Source organism: Gymnoscopelus microlampas, assembly GCF_963454915.1.
Source record: "Gymnoscopelus microlampas genome assembly, chromosome: 24".
NCBI lineage: Eukaryota > Metazoa > Chordata > Actinopteri > Myctophiformes > Myctophidae > Gymnoscopelus > Gymnoscopelus microlampas.
Genome location: NC_139961.1, coordinates 9,055,807 through 9,074,926, shown reverse-complemented (window position 1 = coordinate 9,074,926; position 19,120 = coordinate 9,055,807). Strand labels below are relative to the sequence as shown.

The following is a 19,120-nucleotide window of genomic DNA, read 5'->3' as shown; positions in this document are numbered from 1 at the left end:
AGAAGTATAAGTATAGACAAATGGAAATACTCCAGTAGAGTAAAAGAATACCTCAAAATGTTTCTTAAGTACAGTAAATGTACACCACTGCTTCTTGGCCGCCATCAGACTTATGAACACACACTGGACAGTACATGGCCAGGACTATATGGCCACATGTCTGTGGCTAATGTAATTGGACCTACAGTATGACGATGCAGTTTGCTTGAACTTGACCCATGTTGCACTTTCAGGTAGTTTAGAAAATGCACACATTTTCACGATTTTTCAAAAATAGCAGATCTACAAGCTCGTAGCGCGGCACTCGGTGCCGCGCTATGAGCTTGTAGATCTGCTATTTTTGAAAAATCATGAAAATGTGTGCAAATCTTTGAATATATATTGTTTTAAAGCGAACATTTTTAACTCTATTCTTTGCTTCTGGGGGTCCCTGGAACAAAATATTTTGAGATGGGGGTCGGCAGCCAAATACATATCATTTTGGGGGTCCTTGACATGAAAAAGTTTGAGAACCACTGATATAGAAACATACGTTTTTTTCAGAAAACTGTTGGGATTTAGAAGACATTTGTAGAATCGGCTTCAGGTCTTAATGGGTTAAAGGAGGAGTTCACCCAAAAAATGACTTATTTTCTATCAATTGCACACCCTATGAAGCCTTGAATCCATGCATTATTTTTTTGTTTTTGTCGCATTCCTAAGCCAATAATTTGATTCCCGTCTCCTACCGGCTAATGTATCCGGTAGGAGACACAAAGTAGATTATTTTTGTCTCCTACCGGAAATACACACAGTCATCAAATTATTGTCTTAGGAATGCCACAAAAACAAAAATAAATCCACGAAATCAAGGCTTCATGGGGTGTGTAATTGATAGAGAATAAGTCATTTTTTGGGTGAACTCCTCCTTTAAGCATTGTAACTCTGGAGACTGGTAGCTGCTGTGTTGGTTTTTAGCGCACAGTGACTTTCACGTGCCTTTTACTCACTGTACATGGTATGGATGACAATACAGTTGAACCTTACCTGAACCATACTATATAATGTAATGTGGAGCAAGTGCAAATAGTGAGATGGTTTAACCAATAACCAGCCCTGTTATACTTCATCATACGACCAAAATGGCTAAAATAGCAGATCTACAAGCTCACAATGTGTCGTGATGTGAGCTTGTAGAACATGTTTGCCTGAAAACCCACTTGCAACCATTCCCAAACCATCATCTATGTTATTTTCAAATCGCGAAAATAGCCAATTTATTTCCACACAGCGGAATTATACACCGACACCTATAAAACAAGGGCTTAACCCATTTAGACCGGGAACGCATCTGTGTCATTTTTAGATTTCTTTGGCTGTTCAAAAATAGCAGATATACAAGCTCAGTGCCGCACTATGAGCTTGTAGATCTGCTATTTTTTGTATCGTGAAAATGTGTGCAAATCTTTGAATATATAGTTTTAAACATGTGTAACTCAAATCCAATTCCTTCTGGGGAAATTCTACAAATGTCTTCTGAATCGTAACAGTTTTTTTTTTTTTAAACATATGCTGCTATAATATCAGAGGTTCTCAAACTTTTTCATGTCAAGGACCCCCAGAATTATATGTATTTGGCCACGGACCCCCATCTCAAAATATGTTGTTCCAGGGACAAATTTTAGTTAAAAATGTTCACATTAAAAAATATATATATTCAAAGATTTGCACACATTTTCAAGATAAAACAAAATAGCAGATATACAAGCTCATAGCGCGGCACTCGGTGCCGCGCTATGAGCTTACATATCTGCTATTTTTTGAATAGCCAAAGTATAAAACAATGGTTAAAGGAGGAGTTCACCCAAAAAAGTACTTATTTTCTATCAATTACACACCCCATGAAGCCTTGATTTCGTGGATTTATTTTTGTTTTTGTGGCATTCCTAAGACAATAATTTGATGACCGTGTGTATTTCCGGTAGGAGACACAAATAATCTACTTTGTGTCTCCTACCGGATACATTAGCCGGTAGGAGACGGGAATCAAATTATTAGCTTAGGAATGCGACAAAAACAAAAAAAGAATCCATGGATTCAAGGCTTCATAGGGTGTGCAATTGATAGAAAATAAGTCATTTTTTGGGTGAACTTCTCCTTTAAAGTGGTTACACAGATGCGTTCCCGGTTGAATTGGGTTAAGTGTTAATGAACCGACGTTCTCATTGTGTAGCTGTGATGTGTGGTGAGGATGGGACGTGCTGTGAGTGATGGAGTCATGTGATGTGATGTAATGCTGTGTAATTCTCACTTTAGTTTTTTAGTCACTTTAGTTTTTAAAAAACTAAAGTTTTTTTAAAAACTTTAGTTTTAAAAAAAAAAAAGTGACGTTTTTTTTTCAAAAAGTGACATTTGACTTTTGAAAAAAACATTCAATTGTTGTTGTTTTTTTGACATTTGAAAAAAAAAAAAGACTTTTTTTTAGACATATGACATTTTTTTTTAGACATTTGACATTTGAAAAAAAAAAAGTGACTTTTTTTTTCAAAAAGTGACTTTTTTTTTTTTTTTTTTTTTGTGTAAAGTGACATTTTTAGTCACTTTAGTTTTTTAGTCACTTTATTCTCACATCACATCACATGGAGTCATGTGATGTGATGTAATGCTGTGTAATTCTCACTTTAGGCCCTGGCAGAGTTTGAGATGTACCGACAGAGGATGGAGGACTCGCAGCTCTGCACGGAGGCCCAGCACACTCAGAGGGTTGTTTCTATGAGCAGAGAGGTAACACAGAACACACACACACACACACGCACAGAACACACACACACACACACACACACACACACACACACACACACACACACACACACACACACACACACACACACACACACACACACACACAGAGATAGTGGTGTCAATGCGCAGAGAGGTAACACAGAACACACACACATTTTTAATTATCTATTTATGAGCACATAATGCAACACACACACACACACACACACACACACACACACACACACACACACACACACACACACACACAGACACTGTTGGTCACAAGACAAACTTGCGTCGACACATACAGCTATGTATGTAGTTCTCACTATAAACCACTTTATTCCAGAGGACTTATAGACACTATTAACACATACAATATAAATACTGCATGAATATGAATTCCACTAACCTCATTGTCATATTCTTGTCTTCTGGACTTTACCAACCAAGTGTAGCCGAGTTATTAACAACAGCTTCAACAAAATATCTATAAGGGAGGGGCACTTGTAAAAAAAATAATCTTTGGCTTTGATGCTATCTTAGATTAGATGTAGCCTAGGGTATTTGACAGTGCAGAAACATGATAGCCTTGATGTATGCAACATTAACGAGTATCAACGAGCGTAAGACACGCACACCTGCCCTCTGCAGTGCTAAAACTGAAAGTGACTGGAGTCTGTCTCATTTCCCTCCAAAAAGGTTTGGGAAACCCCTGAACACAAAGGCTAGTAGCTACTGCATTGACACCCAGCCTGTTAGACTGTTTTCATGAGAAGATGATATTTCAGCAGCCCAATTAAAACTCTTCAAATGTGCACCTGACCTCAAGACAAACATCTGCTGGTGTCTACTCACACACACACACACACACACACACACACACACACACACACACACACACAGACACAGACACAGACACAGACACACATGCACACGCGCACACGTGGAGGAGTCTCCATGTCTCTCCAGCTCTTTATTAAACAGAAAGTGCATTTTCAGAAGAGCTGGGGAGACAGGGAGACATACTCCTGTTAGTGAACAAACACACACATAGCAACGCCAGGGTAGGGTAAGTGATTGTCTCTGGTTAAAATAAGTGTTAAATATCTCTATATTCTGATAGTACCCATTGCTATGATGGAGTGTTTGTTTCAGACCGCTGGTCATCAAATTATCGGCTTAGGAATGTGACAAAAAAATCTCCATTAATTCAATGCTTCATGGGGTGACTAATCGATAGGAAACAAGATGACACAGTCATAGTATACTGTACCAGGTTGCGGCAGTGCTCATGTGGCCTATAGTTGCTTCTTTTGGGCTTGTTTTCCTAGACCAGGTTGCTTATTTATCTCACTAAACATGGCAACGTTGAAAAGCCAAATGAGGAACAGCGCCACAGATCATAGACATAGGCCGTTTCTCAATACCCGAACTTGGGAAGCACGGACTTGCGTCCTTGGAAGTTCAGACTTGCAAGTTCGCCTCGGTAGTATAAACTTGCGAGAACGCGAGGACGGGAGTACGGGAGTACGGTAGTTGGAACGCACCGACACCGTTCTCGGTGACGTCACCACCTCAGCTCGTCCACAGTGTGGATATGCTCAGAGCAGATCTCCAAGCTAACAACGCATTGCTGAGCGACGCGGCGTTAGTTTGTAGATCTATTTTTTTGCACAACAGAACATAACGTACATTTTACAATATAATGATATTATATAAACATAAGATATATTAACGTATATCTATATATATAAATGTTAAAACATCGTTTTTGTTAATTTAATGTATAGCCTATATACTCTCAGAAAAAAACGTATAGAAATATGCCATTTGGTATTTATTTATCACAATACTGACCGATTTGTGTAACAACTTAAATGACTTACAGACCCACCAGGGTATAACAGGATAGGTGGGCACAAGGGACATCTGGGCACCTCGATGTAAAATTGTCTATTTTGTCCCAAATGTTAAAAAATAAAATATTTGAAAAATGTTCTAAGGTAAAGTAGCCTATATATGATTACAACATGCTTAAACATTCGACAACCAAGGTCTAATATTTCTATAATTTCAACAAAACCTGTATATCCAGTCATTTGGGAGCATAAATGAGAAGTTGAAGGATAACGTAACGATAGTTTAGCTCCAATCGGGAGTTAAGCGGGCGGGGGGGTCGCGCAACAACGGCTGATAAGTCTATTGAGAATTAATGGAGAGAGAGGTGCTCGTCTGTGCGCAATGGAGAGGAGGACGGCCGTCGGCCGATGTTTTCTTTTTGCTTGATATTGTTTGATGGTGAACAATTATGATCTGATACACATGAAAGAAGAGTAGACCCTTCACAGCTAATACAGAATTTTTAATTTTAAGAATCGGTTCAGAATTGAATGAGTATGGCTATAGTTAAATGTTAAGCTCTTTCTGCTATAAATATGCATCCACGCGTCATGGGCGCCTGTCGGTGGCCAAACTGGTTTTCAAATGGTTCTCATTTACAATTCGGCCGATTGCAAATTAGGCTCATTTGAAAACAAATGCGATCTGTTGTTGGCTACAACAGAAGAGGGTGAGGGGCTGCTAATCTTATGTTGATTTTTAGTTTTTTTTCCCCTGGCCGATCTTGCCCCTGCACTTTGAGCAGACAGGGCACACAGGGGGCAGGCAGGGTGTTACAAGCGTCGGGTGCAGGCAGGTGACGACACCGGCGAATTGGCCACTACTATGCATGGTTCTTCCCTTTTTCCGCACAAAAGTAAAGGTCAGCACCCCTTCTCTCAGATGTTTTACATTTTATCGCCCAAGTCATTTTCAACGACGGGTTGAAACAAGCGTTTAAATCGCTTTTTTAGTCAGCCTGTGGCCAGTCAACCCCCGTCCGCGTGCACTGTACTGCTCCAGTAAGATTGTATTGGGAAATCATGGCACAGGCTGACTAAATAAGCGATTTAAACACTTGTTTCAACCCGTCGGTAACATTTTCTTGGCCGCTAAAATGTAAAACATCTGGACTACCTTTACTGTTTGGATACGATGTGCGGGAAAAGGTAAGAATCATGCATAGTGGCCAATTTTCGCCCGTGTCGCTACTTGCCTGCACGCGACGCTGTGGAACCTCATTTCGGCGCAGCCCTCCGCTGTAGAGGTTTCAAATGGTTAAACGTATTACTATTAGACTTAATTAAGTCTGATAATGATGTACCGTGCATGTTCACATCATACTGTACTTTACTTAAGACCATATTTGAAATATTTAATGTTTTAACGAAATAGCCAGTTTTACATCGAGGTGCCCAGATGTCCATAGTGCCCACCTATCTAGTATCTGTTGGCATACCTCATACCTGCTGGAGTCAGGAGGCGAATGCGGGTGAGAAGCCTGCGTTGGCAAGGGTCTGGGAGCACTGGACCAAATAATTACCTGTGTGGAATAAAGTTGATCAGAACGGGAGGCTGGCGAGCGAGGCGACGTGATGTTGTAATATGGCACTTCTCTGGCTTTTTGTAATCATTTGTTTCCCCCTAGGTATTACTTGTGTATTGAGTGAGTGGTTTATTATAGAATATAAAACTAAACAGAATAAACATATATAACCGAATACATATACACACACACACCGTTTAACCTAAGGCTATTAACACATTGGAAATTATAGTGCCGTCATTGTGGATTATATTAGTTAAAAGTAAATAGCCTAAGTAGACTACACTAATTAACAATAGCTGCACATCAAAAGAAGTTAAAACTTACATTCACACATACAAAAGTCAAAGTGGCCTAGTCAGACAAAATCGCACACAAATAAGAGTGGACCTCACATTTTATTTCCAAAATATAAATAACCAGAGTGAAATTGATGGAATGACAAAATAAAAAATACATGAATGATGTACAGGCGTATGACATGAATCAAGCTTGATAAATATTAATAAACACCAGTGGTGGAAAGTAACTAAGTATATTTACTTAAGTACTATAAGTCCAATTTTGAGGTAGTTTTACTTTACTGGTATATCTCCAATTTTCAGTAGCCTACTCTTACTCCACTATGCCTCAGAGGCAAATGTTGTACCTTTACTCCACTACAGTTATTTGAAAACTTATTTGAAATACTAGTTACTTTGTAGATTTAGATTATTATTACAAAACATACATTAACCACTTGAGCCATATCTATATTTCGGCCATTAGAAAATAGCCGATCTACAAGCTCACTTGTAGGACTTGTAGGTCTGCTATTTTCAAAAGATTTCTATACATTTTATACATTAGAAAACTTGTGAAATGGGACATTCTGCATAAGGATTACTTTCAACTTTTGGTATTTAAGTTATATACCAATACTTTTGTACTTTTACTCAAGTACATTTTTAATTCCGGACTTTTGCTTGTAACAGAGTATTTCTACATTGCAGTATTGTTACTTTTACTCAAGTTAAAAATGTGAGTACTTTTTCCACAACACAACTGATAAACACATGCATATTTCTCTGGATGAAGTCCTCTTGCTTGGTGAAAAGTCTCGTTGACAGCTCAGCGCAGAATGAACTCCCTGGACGCATACCTTCAATTGAAGTAAAATAACGTTAATACTACTCGCATAAACACATATCAAACATTAGTCAGAGGCAGTTCTATCTCCCCAAAATTGGCTGAGACTATAGAAGTCCAATAAATATATCCACAACTAATTAGATCTCATTTGAACCACTACAAAGACGACCCAGCTGAACCAGCGGACACTTTCAAAAGGACTGGCCGCAAATAAGGCTTCTTACGCGGGGTACAGTGGTCTGACGGGCCGGTCATCTGCGGCCGGGTTAACAGCGGCTAGCCGGCTACACAAACGTCCAAAAGTTCGGTGCACAACTCAGCCACAGATTTGAAGTTAATTAACAACATTCAAGCCTAAAATAAATCTTAAAATTACATTCTGTGGCAAAACAAAAAAATAATTCGGACATTTCTTACCGCGGTCTGTGTCCGCCATATTGGTCCTGTTTTTCAAGCGCTCCGGTCCGGTGCGGTGTTGCATTCTGGGCAATCTGTTGTGAAAAGTCCTCTGCGAGTCTAGTCTGAAGCATGCTCGGTAAAGGGGGCGGATCAAGTTCCCATCCGGGTATTTGGTCTGTACTTAGGCAAATGCGAACTTAGAATTGGAACAGTACTTTGGCAGCGACTGATGACGTATCACGAGTTCGTGAGGACGGGAGTACAGACAAGTTCGGGTATTGAGAAACGGCCATACATACAGTGGCCGAACACAGTATTGTGGGTCGTCTTTAGATCCCATATTCTGAGAGGACATTGAGCCCTCATTGGCTAAATGACCAGCCAATGAGGAAAGCGTCACGCAAAAGGACCAGCCAATGAGGAAAAAAGTCACTACTAGCGAGTGTAGATATAGACCAGGTTTGGCAACCTGGTAAAGAGTTATTGTTTTGGGTGAACTATCCCTTTAAGGAGCTAGCGTTCTAGTCATGGTGCTCAGTGTGAACGGCGCTGTGCTCAGGTGGAGGAGATGCGCCACGACTTCGAGGAGAAGCTGCGGGCGTTCGGCCAGGCCCAGGCCCAGTTCGAGGCGGAGAAGCGGCGGGCGCTGGACGACATGCGGGCCGCCCACCGCCAGGAGGTGGAGGAGCTGCTCCACAGCCAGCACGACCAGACCGCCTCCTCCACCGAGGACCAGGAGAAACTTGCCGAGCTGCATAGACAAGAGGTGAGAGAGAGAGAGAGAGAGAGAGAGAGAGAGAGAGAGAGAGAGGGGAGGGAGAGAGATTTTAGATTTTTAAACCACCTTTATTTTCTAATAAATAATGATAATCTTAATCAAGACATATCAAGGAGCCACAAGTCAAAATTGTTAAAAAGCCTATAATAGTGGCAAATGAAAAACCAACTGCTCCTCCACAACAGAACATAGAGCCTCATTGAAACGCCACTGAAATATGAACTCATCAACATTATTCATGAGTGAATAAAAAACAAAATCCACTCTAATTCTGGCTTCCACCAATGATTTAACCCATGAAGACCTGAGGACGATTCTACAAAATGTCTTTGTTTTTAGAATGTCTTCTTGAAAAAAAACGTATGTTGCTACGGCAGTGGTTCTCAAACCTTTTCATGTCAAGGACCCCAAATGTATATGTATTCGACCACGGACCCGCATCTCAACATATTTTGTTCCAGGGACCCCCAGAAGCAAAGATTTGAGTGTTCGCTTGAAAAAAATATGTAATGGAAGATTTGCACACATTTTCACGATTTCTCAAAAATAGCAGATATACAAGCTCGTAGCGCGGCACTCTGTGCCGTGCTATGAGCTTGTAGATCTGCTATTTCTGAATAGCCCAAAGTGTAAAATAATGCTTTTTTTTTAGCTCAAATCAAAACATTACACAGATGCTTAATGAGTTAAACACAGAATTCCAAGTCTTTTGCATTCTAGGAAGCAATGAAAAACGGTTTCAGGTTCCTTACAGAAAGGACACTCATTTGACACTCAGAGAGACACAGAGAGAGACAGAGAGAGGCAGACAGAGAGAGAGATGGATTGGTATATTATTAGAAAGGCTGCACAGAGAGACAGATGGTGTCACCAGGTGAGTAAGATGATGTAAACAGGTGCACTGATGGATGGGTAGAAACACTGTACAGACGCATGGTTATGGAAGGAAGAGAAACAGCAGAGGAGAGAGGGAGAGAGAGGGAGGTAGACATCTTGTAGATAGATATACATCACCAGGCAGTGGTACTTAAAGTATGACTTGATGCCAAATTGCCAATACATCACCAGTAGGCTACTATTAAGTCATGCCTCCTGGCTCCTTTCTATTGGATTGTGTGTGTGTGTCCGTCTGATCAGATTCTGTGTGAAAACAGAGAGCATGCTGGGAGCCTGGTGACTCAGCGGGTTCAGTGCACGGAACACAATCATTGCTGTCTGGTGGAAACCTCCAAAAATGTCCAAAAACTGTTACTTTTCAGGATTAAAATTCAAATATATAGCATATATATATATATATATATATATATAGCAAAAGAAGCAGATCTGCAAGCTCAAAACGCATCGCTTCGCGCCGTGTTTCTGAGAGCGGTTTAACAACCCATTAAGACCTGGAACGCATCTGTGTCAATTTAGATTTCTTTGGCTATTCAAAAATAGCAGACATACAAACTCATAGCGTGGCACCGAGTGCCGCGCTATGAGCTTGTAGATCTGCTATTTTTGAAAAATCTTGGAGAATTTTTTTTTTTTTGATTTTTTTCAAAAAAACTGTTAGGATTTAGATTTTTTTTAAAGAATCGCCTCAGGTCTTAATGGGTTAAGAAGATTTGAAAATGTTTTTATTTATTTCACCTACAGTATAATGACAAGCCCGATATAGGGACACCATGCTGAAAGTTAGTTAATAAGGTCAAAGTGGGGGTTGTGCTCGTTGTCACTAGCTGCTGACTTTTACCACATCAATGTCACATGGCTTTTAAATTACCTTGATTTGCACGCCTTGCTAATTCAAAAACATTGCAGAGATCTACAAGCTCACAGTGCGTCACTTGGTGCCACGCTGCGAGCTTTGTACATCTGCTGTTTTTTTGAAAATGTTTGAAAAATATTGAAAATGTTTGGAACATTTTTGAACAATTAACAGCTACCGTAAATCTTGTCCTCTGAGGGTCCCTGACACAAAACCTTTTCAGATGGGGTCCGTGGCCATAAACAATTTGGCGGTCCAATCACGTAGATCTACGTTAATTCAAATCCAACCGTTCACTGCCAATCATGTAAATCTATTTGGGAAATATTCTGTATCTCTCGGCTCCTGTGTTTTATTATGTATTTTTGCCGAGAGCGAGACATGCTATTTTCAACGGCGTACAACAAGGAGGAACGGGAGGTCGTGATGAACTGTTTTTTTTTTCACGGAAGCTCTCTGAAACCCACCGTGATTAGCAACCATCAGGGGATCCATCATACTGGAGATACATATTCTGTGACTACTTGAAAAGGTTAGAAAAATTGGAAAAACCCTGGCAGCTGCTAAAAGAAAGCGGATGCATAGTACCTGGCAGTGAATGTGTTAACACATTGGGTGCCAAAATATATATATACAGTAAGTATATATACAGTATACTTCTTTTCAAAAACTGACATCGAGTGCCAAAACCGTATATATACGTTTTTTTGGGGAAAAAAAAGGGATTTTTTTTTTCTTTTCAATTTTTTTTAATTTTTTTTCCCCCTTCACAGCACCAGGAGATATGATTTTTCAAAGATTTAGACTTTAATCCACTTCCTGGTTAACTTATGACTTCAAAAGCCTGTATCTCTGCTCCTGTGTACTTTTTTTTTTTACAATGTATTTTTGACTATTTTCAACTGGCTGCAACTATGGAACGGATTACCGAATGTTTTTAATTTTTTCCCCCCGATTGTACGAGACCTCTATGTGTGTAATGAGGGGATCACCGTGAGGACGGTGATCACTGAACATATTTTGTGACTACTTGAAAAAGGTTAAAAAATGGCTAAAAATCCAGGCACTCAACGTACACTTTTTTAATAAAACTCTGGCACCCCAAGTGTTAACATGAAAAAGTCTGAGAAGTACTGCGCTACATCTCTCTCTCTCTCTCTCTCTCTCTCGCTCTCTCTCTCTCTCTGTGTCTCTCTCCCTCCAGGTGGAGTCGTTGATGGAGAGGGTGGAGGAGCTGACCAAGGACAAGGTGCGGCTGGTGGAGGAGTACGAGTCCAAGCTGGCCAAAGCTCAGGAGTACTATGAGCGAGAGCTGGAGGCCATGAGGAGAACACACCAGCTGACCGCTGAGAACCTGCTGGCCTGGAAGAGAACAGAGGTATGAGCACTTAACTCTTGACTGCCAGAGTGTCTTCATAATGTACTCACCCAGCGCCAAGCCATTTTTTTTTAGAGCGATTTTCGTGTTTTTAGTAGTTTTAAAGTTGTCCTAAAAGTTTAGATCAGCTTCAACGTTTTCAGCCCAAGGACCCCCTATCTGTAAGAGAGATGAAGCAGGGACCCCCTCTATATTGCATATTAAATTGTGTTTGAGATTCAACTTTTTTGTTTACTTGGTCTGCTCTTGTTTCCCTCTATACCAAACGCCTCTTTGCCAAAAAATAGCAGATCTACAAGCTCACAACGCCTCGCAGCGCGAGGCGTTGTGAGCTTGTAGATCGGCTATTTTTTGGCTAAAGTTCTCCTCAGAATAGGGATGCTAGGGTTCAAGTGGTTAAGGCAAAAAAAACAAAATCTTATCACACAAAGATTTGGCGGTCCCCCTGTAGTAACTCTGCGGACCCCCTAGGGGTCCCGGACCCCCTGTTGAAGACCCCTGGTTTAGATCCATATTTATCGATCGATTCATTGTGTGTTTCCGTGACGGTCTATAAAACAACATTAAGTAAAAACTCGGGATTTCTCGTTCTGGCACTGAGGGCATTCAGAAAAAACTCGGGATAACTCGGGGCTTGGCACTGAGAGAGTTAAAGTCCTGGTGGAATGAATAAATATGCTTTTCACACTGTTAGAGCATATCCACAGTCATGATATCCAACAATAGGTCACGCCAACACATCTGAAACACATCCATTTTTGTGTACTCTTATATCAAAAGTCCTGTCAAACGGAAATGTACTGCGTGATGACATAGATCGACTCTTATGAATATAAATTAATCTTATTTCATCATTTTGTTCACCCGTTTGATTCCTACGGCATACTGTAGCTCACAGCCACCTGGTTTTAATTATAGTGCTAATCCGTTTTGAATCTCATTCAAGATGACGTCCAGACGGAGTATTACTCGTTTTAAACTGAATCAGCACACTGAAATATGTACCTGAAAACATTATAGGTCAGAAATAACCTATAATGATATTATTAAAAGGGTGGCGCAGTCGGTAGCGCTGTCGCCTCACAGCTAGAAGCTTTCACTTTAATCTCCCAAGACAGACTCAGAGCTCTGCAGCTGAATCTGTCGGCAACTCCTGTTACAATGTATAGAGTTGTTGTTATTAGGAATGAAAACATAGGAGCGCCACCGGAAGAGGAGGGCTGAAGAAGACTGAACGAGTGACTTTTTCTTTGCTTTCTGTCGCTTTTTGGCGAAAACAACCCACATTCAACTGCCCATAACTATGGAATGGATTATCGCGCCGGCACAATTTCTTTTCTCCGATTCTACGAGACCCCCCTACGTCTTTTAAAGTGACTGGCGGGTGGATCGCTGTGCAGAATAATATTCTATGATTCTTTTTTTTTAAGGTTAGTGGAAACACTCGGAAATCGCTGGCAGTGGCTTAGCAAACAATGTTTTGTTTCTGGCAGTCAAAGAAAAACTGGAGTACTATTTCCATCCACTGAACTGTCTTAACGCATACATGGGCAACTGGCCATATGCGGCCCCCACCTTCACTTAATGTGGCCCGCAGGTTAATATCTGATTACTGATATATCATTGATTTCAGCTGTTACAATTCCAAACATGCAAACATGACCCGCTTTAACCCATTAAGACCTGGAAATGTGTCATTTTTAGATTTGAGCTAAAAAGCGTTATTTTACACTTTTGGCTATTCAAAAATAGCAGATATACAAGCTCTTAGCTTGTAGATCTGCTATTTTTGAAAAATCGTGAAAATGTGTGCAAATCTTTGAATATATATATTTTTAAAGCGAACATTTTTAACTCAAATCGTTGCTTCTGGGGGGTCCCTGGAACAAAATATTTTGATGGGGGTCCGCGGCCAAATACATATCATTTTGGGGGTCCTTGACATGAAAAAGATTGATATGACTGATATAGATTAATAGAAACATACGTTTTTCAGAATACTGTTGAGATTTAGGAGACATGTAGAATCGGCTTCAGGTCTCAATGGGTTAATTACTTCAGTCTATATTAGTAGCTTAATGACTAGTATTAAAATTATATTGTCTTTATGTCCAATGTATTGGTATTTAAGTTCATTAAGTTAACATAAGTATAACTAAATGCATTTGAAATTAAATAAAAATATACTTTTCAGGATTCCAATAAAAAAATAGCAAAAATAAATAAATCTGGATTCCGATTCAAAGATAGCAAAAATAGCAGATCTACAAGTTCAAAACGCGTCGCACTGCGACGCGTTTTGAACTTGTAGATCTGCTATTTCTGCTACTACACTTACCAAATTTGTACTTGGTAGCACGCTGCAAACTGCAATAATGGCTGTTTAAAGCCCAGCCAATGGGCAGACAGAGGGGGCGGGGCTTAAGTAATTACAGGTCGTCCCTATTGGTGGTCTAAGTCCACATACCAAATTTGGACTTGGTAGCATGCTGCAAACTGGAGTTATTGCTGTTTCAATGCCGTGCTTAAACGGACATAACATACAAACGGACATACGGACGTCAAGTGTGTGTGTGTGTGTGTGTTTGTGTGTGCGCGCATGTGTGCAGTATTGGCTTGTGTGTGTGTGTGTGTGTGTGTGTGTGTGTGTGTGTGTGTGTGTGTGTGTGTGTGTGTGTGTGTGTGTGTGTGTGTGTGTGTGTGTGTGTGTGTGTGTGTGTGTGTGTGTGTGTGTGCGTGTGTTTGTATGTGTTGCTTCTTTGCCGTGCTCATCCCGTGCTCATACGGACAGAGTCAAACGTAGAGCGGTTGGCACCGCTAAAAATACGGAGCGACAGTATATTATGCAACGTGTCCCTGTGGAGTGAGTGTGGAAATACAGTGGCCCTCTCCACCATCAAAGTCGCATCACCGCCCTGATCTAACGCATGCTCTCTGCTCCTTCAGGTGGAGCTCCGTAAAGAGTTCCAGGCTCAGGAGGCGGCCCTGCAGCGCTCGCTGTCCAAGCTGAGGACGGAGCTCCAGAGGGCCCAGGAGGAGGCCAGGGAGAACCGGGACAAGACCAACAGGCTGCAGACCTCCCTCACCAACGCCGAGGGCACCATCAAGGTAGCCTTTCCTCTAGTTTGTTGTTTTTTTTTAGCTTATTGTTTGTTCCCTCATAGGTATAGATAGAGGGCTATAGCCCTCTATCTATACCCAGTCAGTGGTCTAGGGGTAGTCTACCTGGTGCCTTGTGCAGAAATGTATTTACTGGCTATTAGTGTCTATGTTTAATTCAATGTGAAAAGTCTATTTTCTGCCCATGCATTGAACACTCCCCAGAGGGGTGTAGACAGGTTTTTTTGTCCCTGGGATTAGAGTAGGGTGTTTTTTGCTCCTCCTGTGTCACACTTGTCCCAGTGTGGGTAGGATATGGCAGATTCAGTGGAAGCCAACTTAGTCCTTAGATGCAAACAAGTGTTTTTTGTATTCACCTTTTTTAGAAAATAAGTCCCAGGGAAAAACAAACATAACCAACACAATACTGGCCAGACTGGCTCAAGGTCTGCTCCCTACGGCAGCCCTTCACTGCAGTGGTAGGCACCCTTCTTTTAAAGGCTAAGCCCCTCCCACTGGACCATGCCAATCCTAAATTGATTCAATTAGGGTTGTCCGATATTGGCTTTTTTACCGATAACCGATATACCGATATTGTCCAACTCTTAATTACCGATACCGATATCAACCGATACCGATATATGCGGGGATTATTGTGATTAGGGTAAGCTCAAATTTCATATCACACACACCATATACAGTAAGAACTCCTGTAACTTATTTATAAAGCAAGTTTTTTTTCAAAAACCGATACCGATATTTTCCCGATATCAATTTTTATGCTAATATCGGCCGATAATATCGGGAGGCCGATAATATCGGACATCCCTAGATTCAATCAATTTACACATAACCCAGTTATTTTCATCTATGTCCAAAGACATTATACTTCACATTTGACACATTTTAAAGTGTCCTCACATTAGCACATTTCCCACAATACTAATGATCCATAATAACAATTAGAATACCACATTTCACTCAAACCCACAGTTGGTATGGTACAGCAGGTCTGGACTGAGCATGCTCACTACAAACAGACAGGCACTATAAAAGGCTGCCTGCAGCTACACTCGGGTCCTTCGTCACTGCCCAGAACCAGGAAGCACTGTGGTAAGAGAAAGAAAAAAACAGTCAAACATTTGCCAAAAGAACATTCCCTGCAACTTAAAAAATTAAAGAACAATTTTACCCTTTAACCCTGTGTTGTGTGGAATCATTTACTGTAAGTCATAAGTGAAAACAATACAATAATACAGGAAACATACTAAAAGCTGTTAAATGGAGTTTAGTGTGTGCACCCACCAAACTAACCTGTATGCTACCTGGCTATTGTGTGTATGGTGTATTGTGTAGTGTTGAGGTGATTATGTGGTGTTAGTGGCAGGGTGAACTGCCACATCCTGACTCCCAGGTGTTGTACATCATCATTAGTCAATGTTTGTGTATATATATATGATGCTTTTGTCTGTCATTATAATATTTGCCTGATGAAGACCTAGAAGGTCGAAACGTTGCAAAATTAATAAGTGAGTTTCTTGGAGCTTGAGAACAGTGTGCGGACTTCCTTCTTCTTTTTCCCTCCTTGATGTCCAGCACCTGGCCTAAATACAGGCGTGGGACGTGCACACAACCTTCTCTTTGAACCATCAAGGTACCGCCATGGGGATGCCCACATGAGAGGGAAGCGGTGCAAATCGTTTGATTCAGTTTAGTCATAATCTTTTGAAAAAAAAAATAGTTTTAGTCATATTTTAGCCATGACATCACTCTGATGTCGTTGTAGTCATCCAAATTCCACCCGTCCCCATGGCCCCCCACATACAAACGTCTTGGTCCCGATGATGGTGGCAGAGTGCCTTGATGAAGCGGGTGCTGGCGTAAAGACCCGACCATTGTGGTGGTGTCCAACATGTAGATGTTTCTGTTCCCGTCCTGGGACCATCCTCCATAGACATACACGACATTCCCCCTAAGACGGTGGTTTTCAACCTTTTTCATGCCAAGGACTCCTAAATTGATAAACTTCCCAAACGGCTTTATCGTGACTTCTTGGGACAAATGTAACCAAAACGTTTTGACTGGAAGGTGGTTCCCTTCATGTGGGCTCTTACGCACTCCCGAAATGTGCGTGTGTCGTTCTCAAACCCAGGCTGAACGGACGGTTAAGAAACGACGGCGGCGCGCGCCGCCTAAAGCGGACTTGAGCCACGAGAGGCATCGAGCGAGTCGCCGTGCCGAGGGCAGCGAAGTCCGATTTCAGCCGACTCACCGCTGTTCAAGTACAGTAAATGTCCAATCGACATTGTACTGTATAACTCATATCCCCCCTTGTAGTCAACATGTGCCGTCGTGGGTACCCCCCTTCCAGTCAAAGTTTGATGTTTGGTCAAATCCGTCCCAAGAAGTCACCGTGTGCCGTCTTGGGGAGTGAAAATGCACAGGGGGTGTCGAGCGGGAGAAGCAGGACGGAGGAGCCCTCCGGTCGTTAATTGGTGTTAATTGACTCCATCCATCCATCGGATGCATGAAAGCAACCTATTCACTTTATTCTGATTTTGTGTGTGTGTGTGTGTGTGTGTGTGTGTGTGTGTGTGTGTGTGTGTGTGTGTGTGTGTGTGTGTTCCAGAACCTTCATAAACAGCTGGAGGAGGCCATCCAGGACGGAGAGATCTGGGTGATGCAGCTGAAAGACACAGAGTACGAACTGGAGAGCAGCAGAGACAGAGTTCAGCAACAAGCTACTGAGATACTGCACAAAGCTAGTATGTTCCTCTCCTCTCCTCTCCTCTCTTCTCCCTTCATGTATTGACCCCTTTTCTCTTGACTGCTCTCCTCCCCTCTCACCTTATCTCCTCCCCTCTCCTCTCATTTCACCCAACATGACGGAAATTAATGCTATTGGCTGAAACCGCAGTGAGGGCGGGTCTTCACTCTGTAGAACCAGTAGAAACCCTAGAAACATACCCTACTTCATCATTAATTTAAAAATAAATGGGACCGTAATTTACCAAAATCCATATCATGGCGATTGAAAGAAGACTGGAAGCATAGTATTTATGACAATGTTTATTAAGGTAATAACAAATGTATAAAGTTCGGCCAAATACCCATCCGCTTGAATAGAGCCTAATTGCTTCTGCAACCAGCAGGGAAGAAACGGCGAGACTGCAGGCCATGCACTGTCACACTTCCTATATAGCCTCAATTTACAAGCCAGATGCTAACCCCTTGGTTTAGACCAGTGGTTTTCAACCTTTTTCATGCCAGGGACCTCTAAATTGATTTACATTTGGCCGCGGTCCCCCATCGGAAAATTTCGTGCCATATATATATATATATTCAAAGATATGCACACATTTTCATAATTTAAAAAAAAATAGCAGATCTACAAGCTCATAGCGCGGCACTCGGTGCCGCGCTATGAGCTATCCTCCTTTTTGATCGATTGCGCGTCGCAAAGCGTGCGACATCAACCGCTATTTCAGGAATAAATGAAACGTTTCAGTATATGACCAACCACATGATGATCTGTGGTGTCACAGGGTATAAGCACAGGGTGTCTTCCATCTCAACATGGCAGTGGTTCTCAAAGTGGGGTCCGGGGACCCTCCAGGCGGTCCTTGACGGGGGTTCCAGGGGGTCCCATGCAAAATGTGATAACCCCTTTATCCATTTATATGTTGGCTATTCAAAAATAGCAGATCTACAAGCTCACTGTGAGCTTGAATATTTGCTATTTCTGAACATTTTTGGAAAATTCGTGATTTTTTTATTTTTATGATTTTGTATTTTTTAAACACAAAACATGGTCAAGTGGGGGTCCGCGGCCAAATACATATCAATTTTAGATCTGCTATTTTTGAAAAATCTTGAAAATGTGTGCATATATATATTTTTAAAACAAACATTTTCAACTCAAATCTTTGCTTCTGGGGTCCCTGGCACAAAACATTTTAAGATGGGGGTCCGCGGCCAAATGTTTATCAATTTAGGGGTCCTTGACATGAAAAAGGTTGAAAACGTATGATTTCTAGTTCTACATAATACGGTACTGCTACTCCTTCCATCCTTGTGGTGCGTGTGCGTGTGCGAGTGCGTTAGTGTTTAACACCGGGATTCCCGGGATGCGGGAATCCCGGGAATTCGGGGTTTTTTACCATCCCGGGAATTCACTTCGGTTCCCGGGCTTCCCGTTTTTTTTTTTTCTTGTTAGAAATGAATACTAATTAGTAGAAAGCCCTATCTACAGCGTGGAGGAATTACTATTAATTAGGCAAGTTACTTGCCGCGTTGCCGACCAGGGCAGGGTCCCATCGTCCCGTTGTGAACCAATATGGGACGCACTGAATGAATGTAACAGTAATGAACAAAATAAAACACAAGTGGCCGTGA

The 19,120-nt window shown here is 41.4% G+C and overlaps 1 protein-coding gene across 1 annotated transcript in view; it reads left to right on the top strand.

Annotated features, from left to right (window-relative positions):
• Positions 1 to 19,120, top strand: part of fam184aa (family with sequence similarity 184 member Aa) — a 133,783-nt gene that overhangs the window by 38,889 nt on the left and 75,774 nt on the right. The window contains exons 4-8 of the mRNA XM_084050553.1: positions 2,665 to 2,763; positions 8,280 to 8,486; positions 11,453 to 11,626; positions 14,573 to 14,734; positions 17,355 to 17,490. Coding sequence (XP_083906679.1) covers positions 2,665 to 2,763; positions 8,280 to 8,486; positions 11,453 to 11,626; positions 14,573 to 14,734; positions 17,355 to 17,490 — 778 coding nt within the window. The remainder of the gene's footprint in view (positions 1 to 2,664; positions 2,764 to 8,279; positions 8,487 to 11,452; positions 11,627 to 14,572; positions 14,735 to 17,354; positions 17,491 to 19,120) is intronic.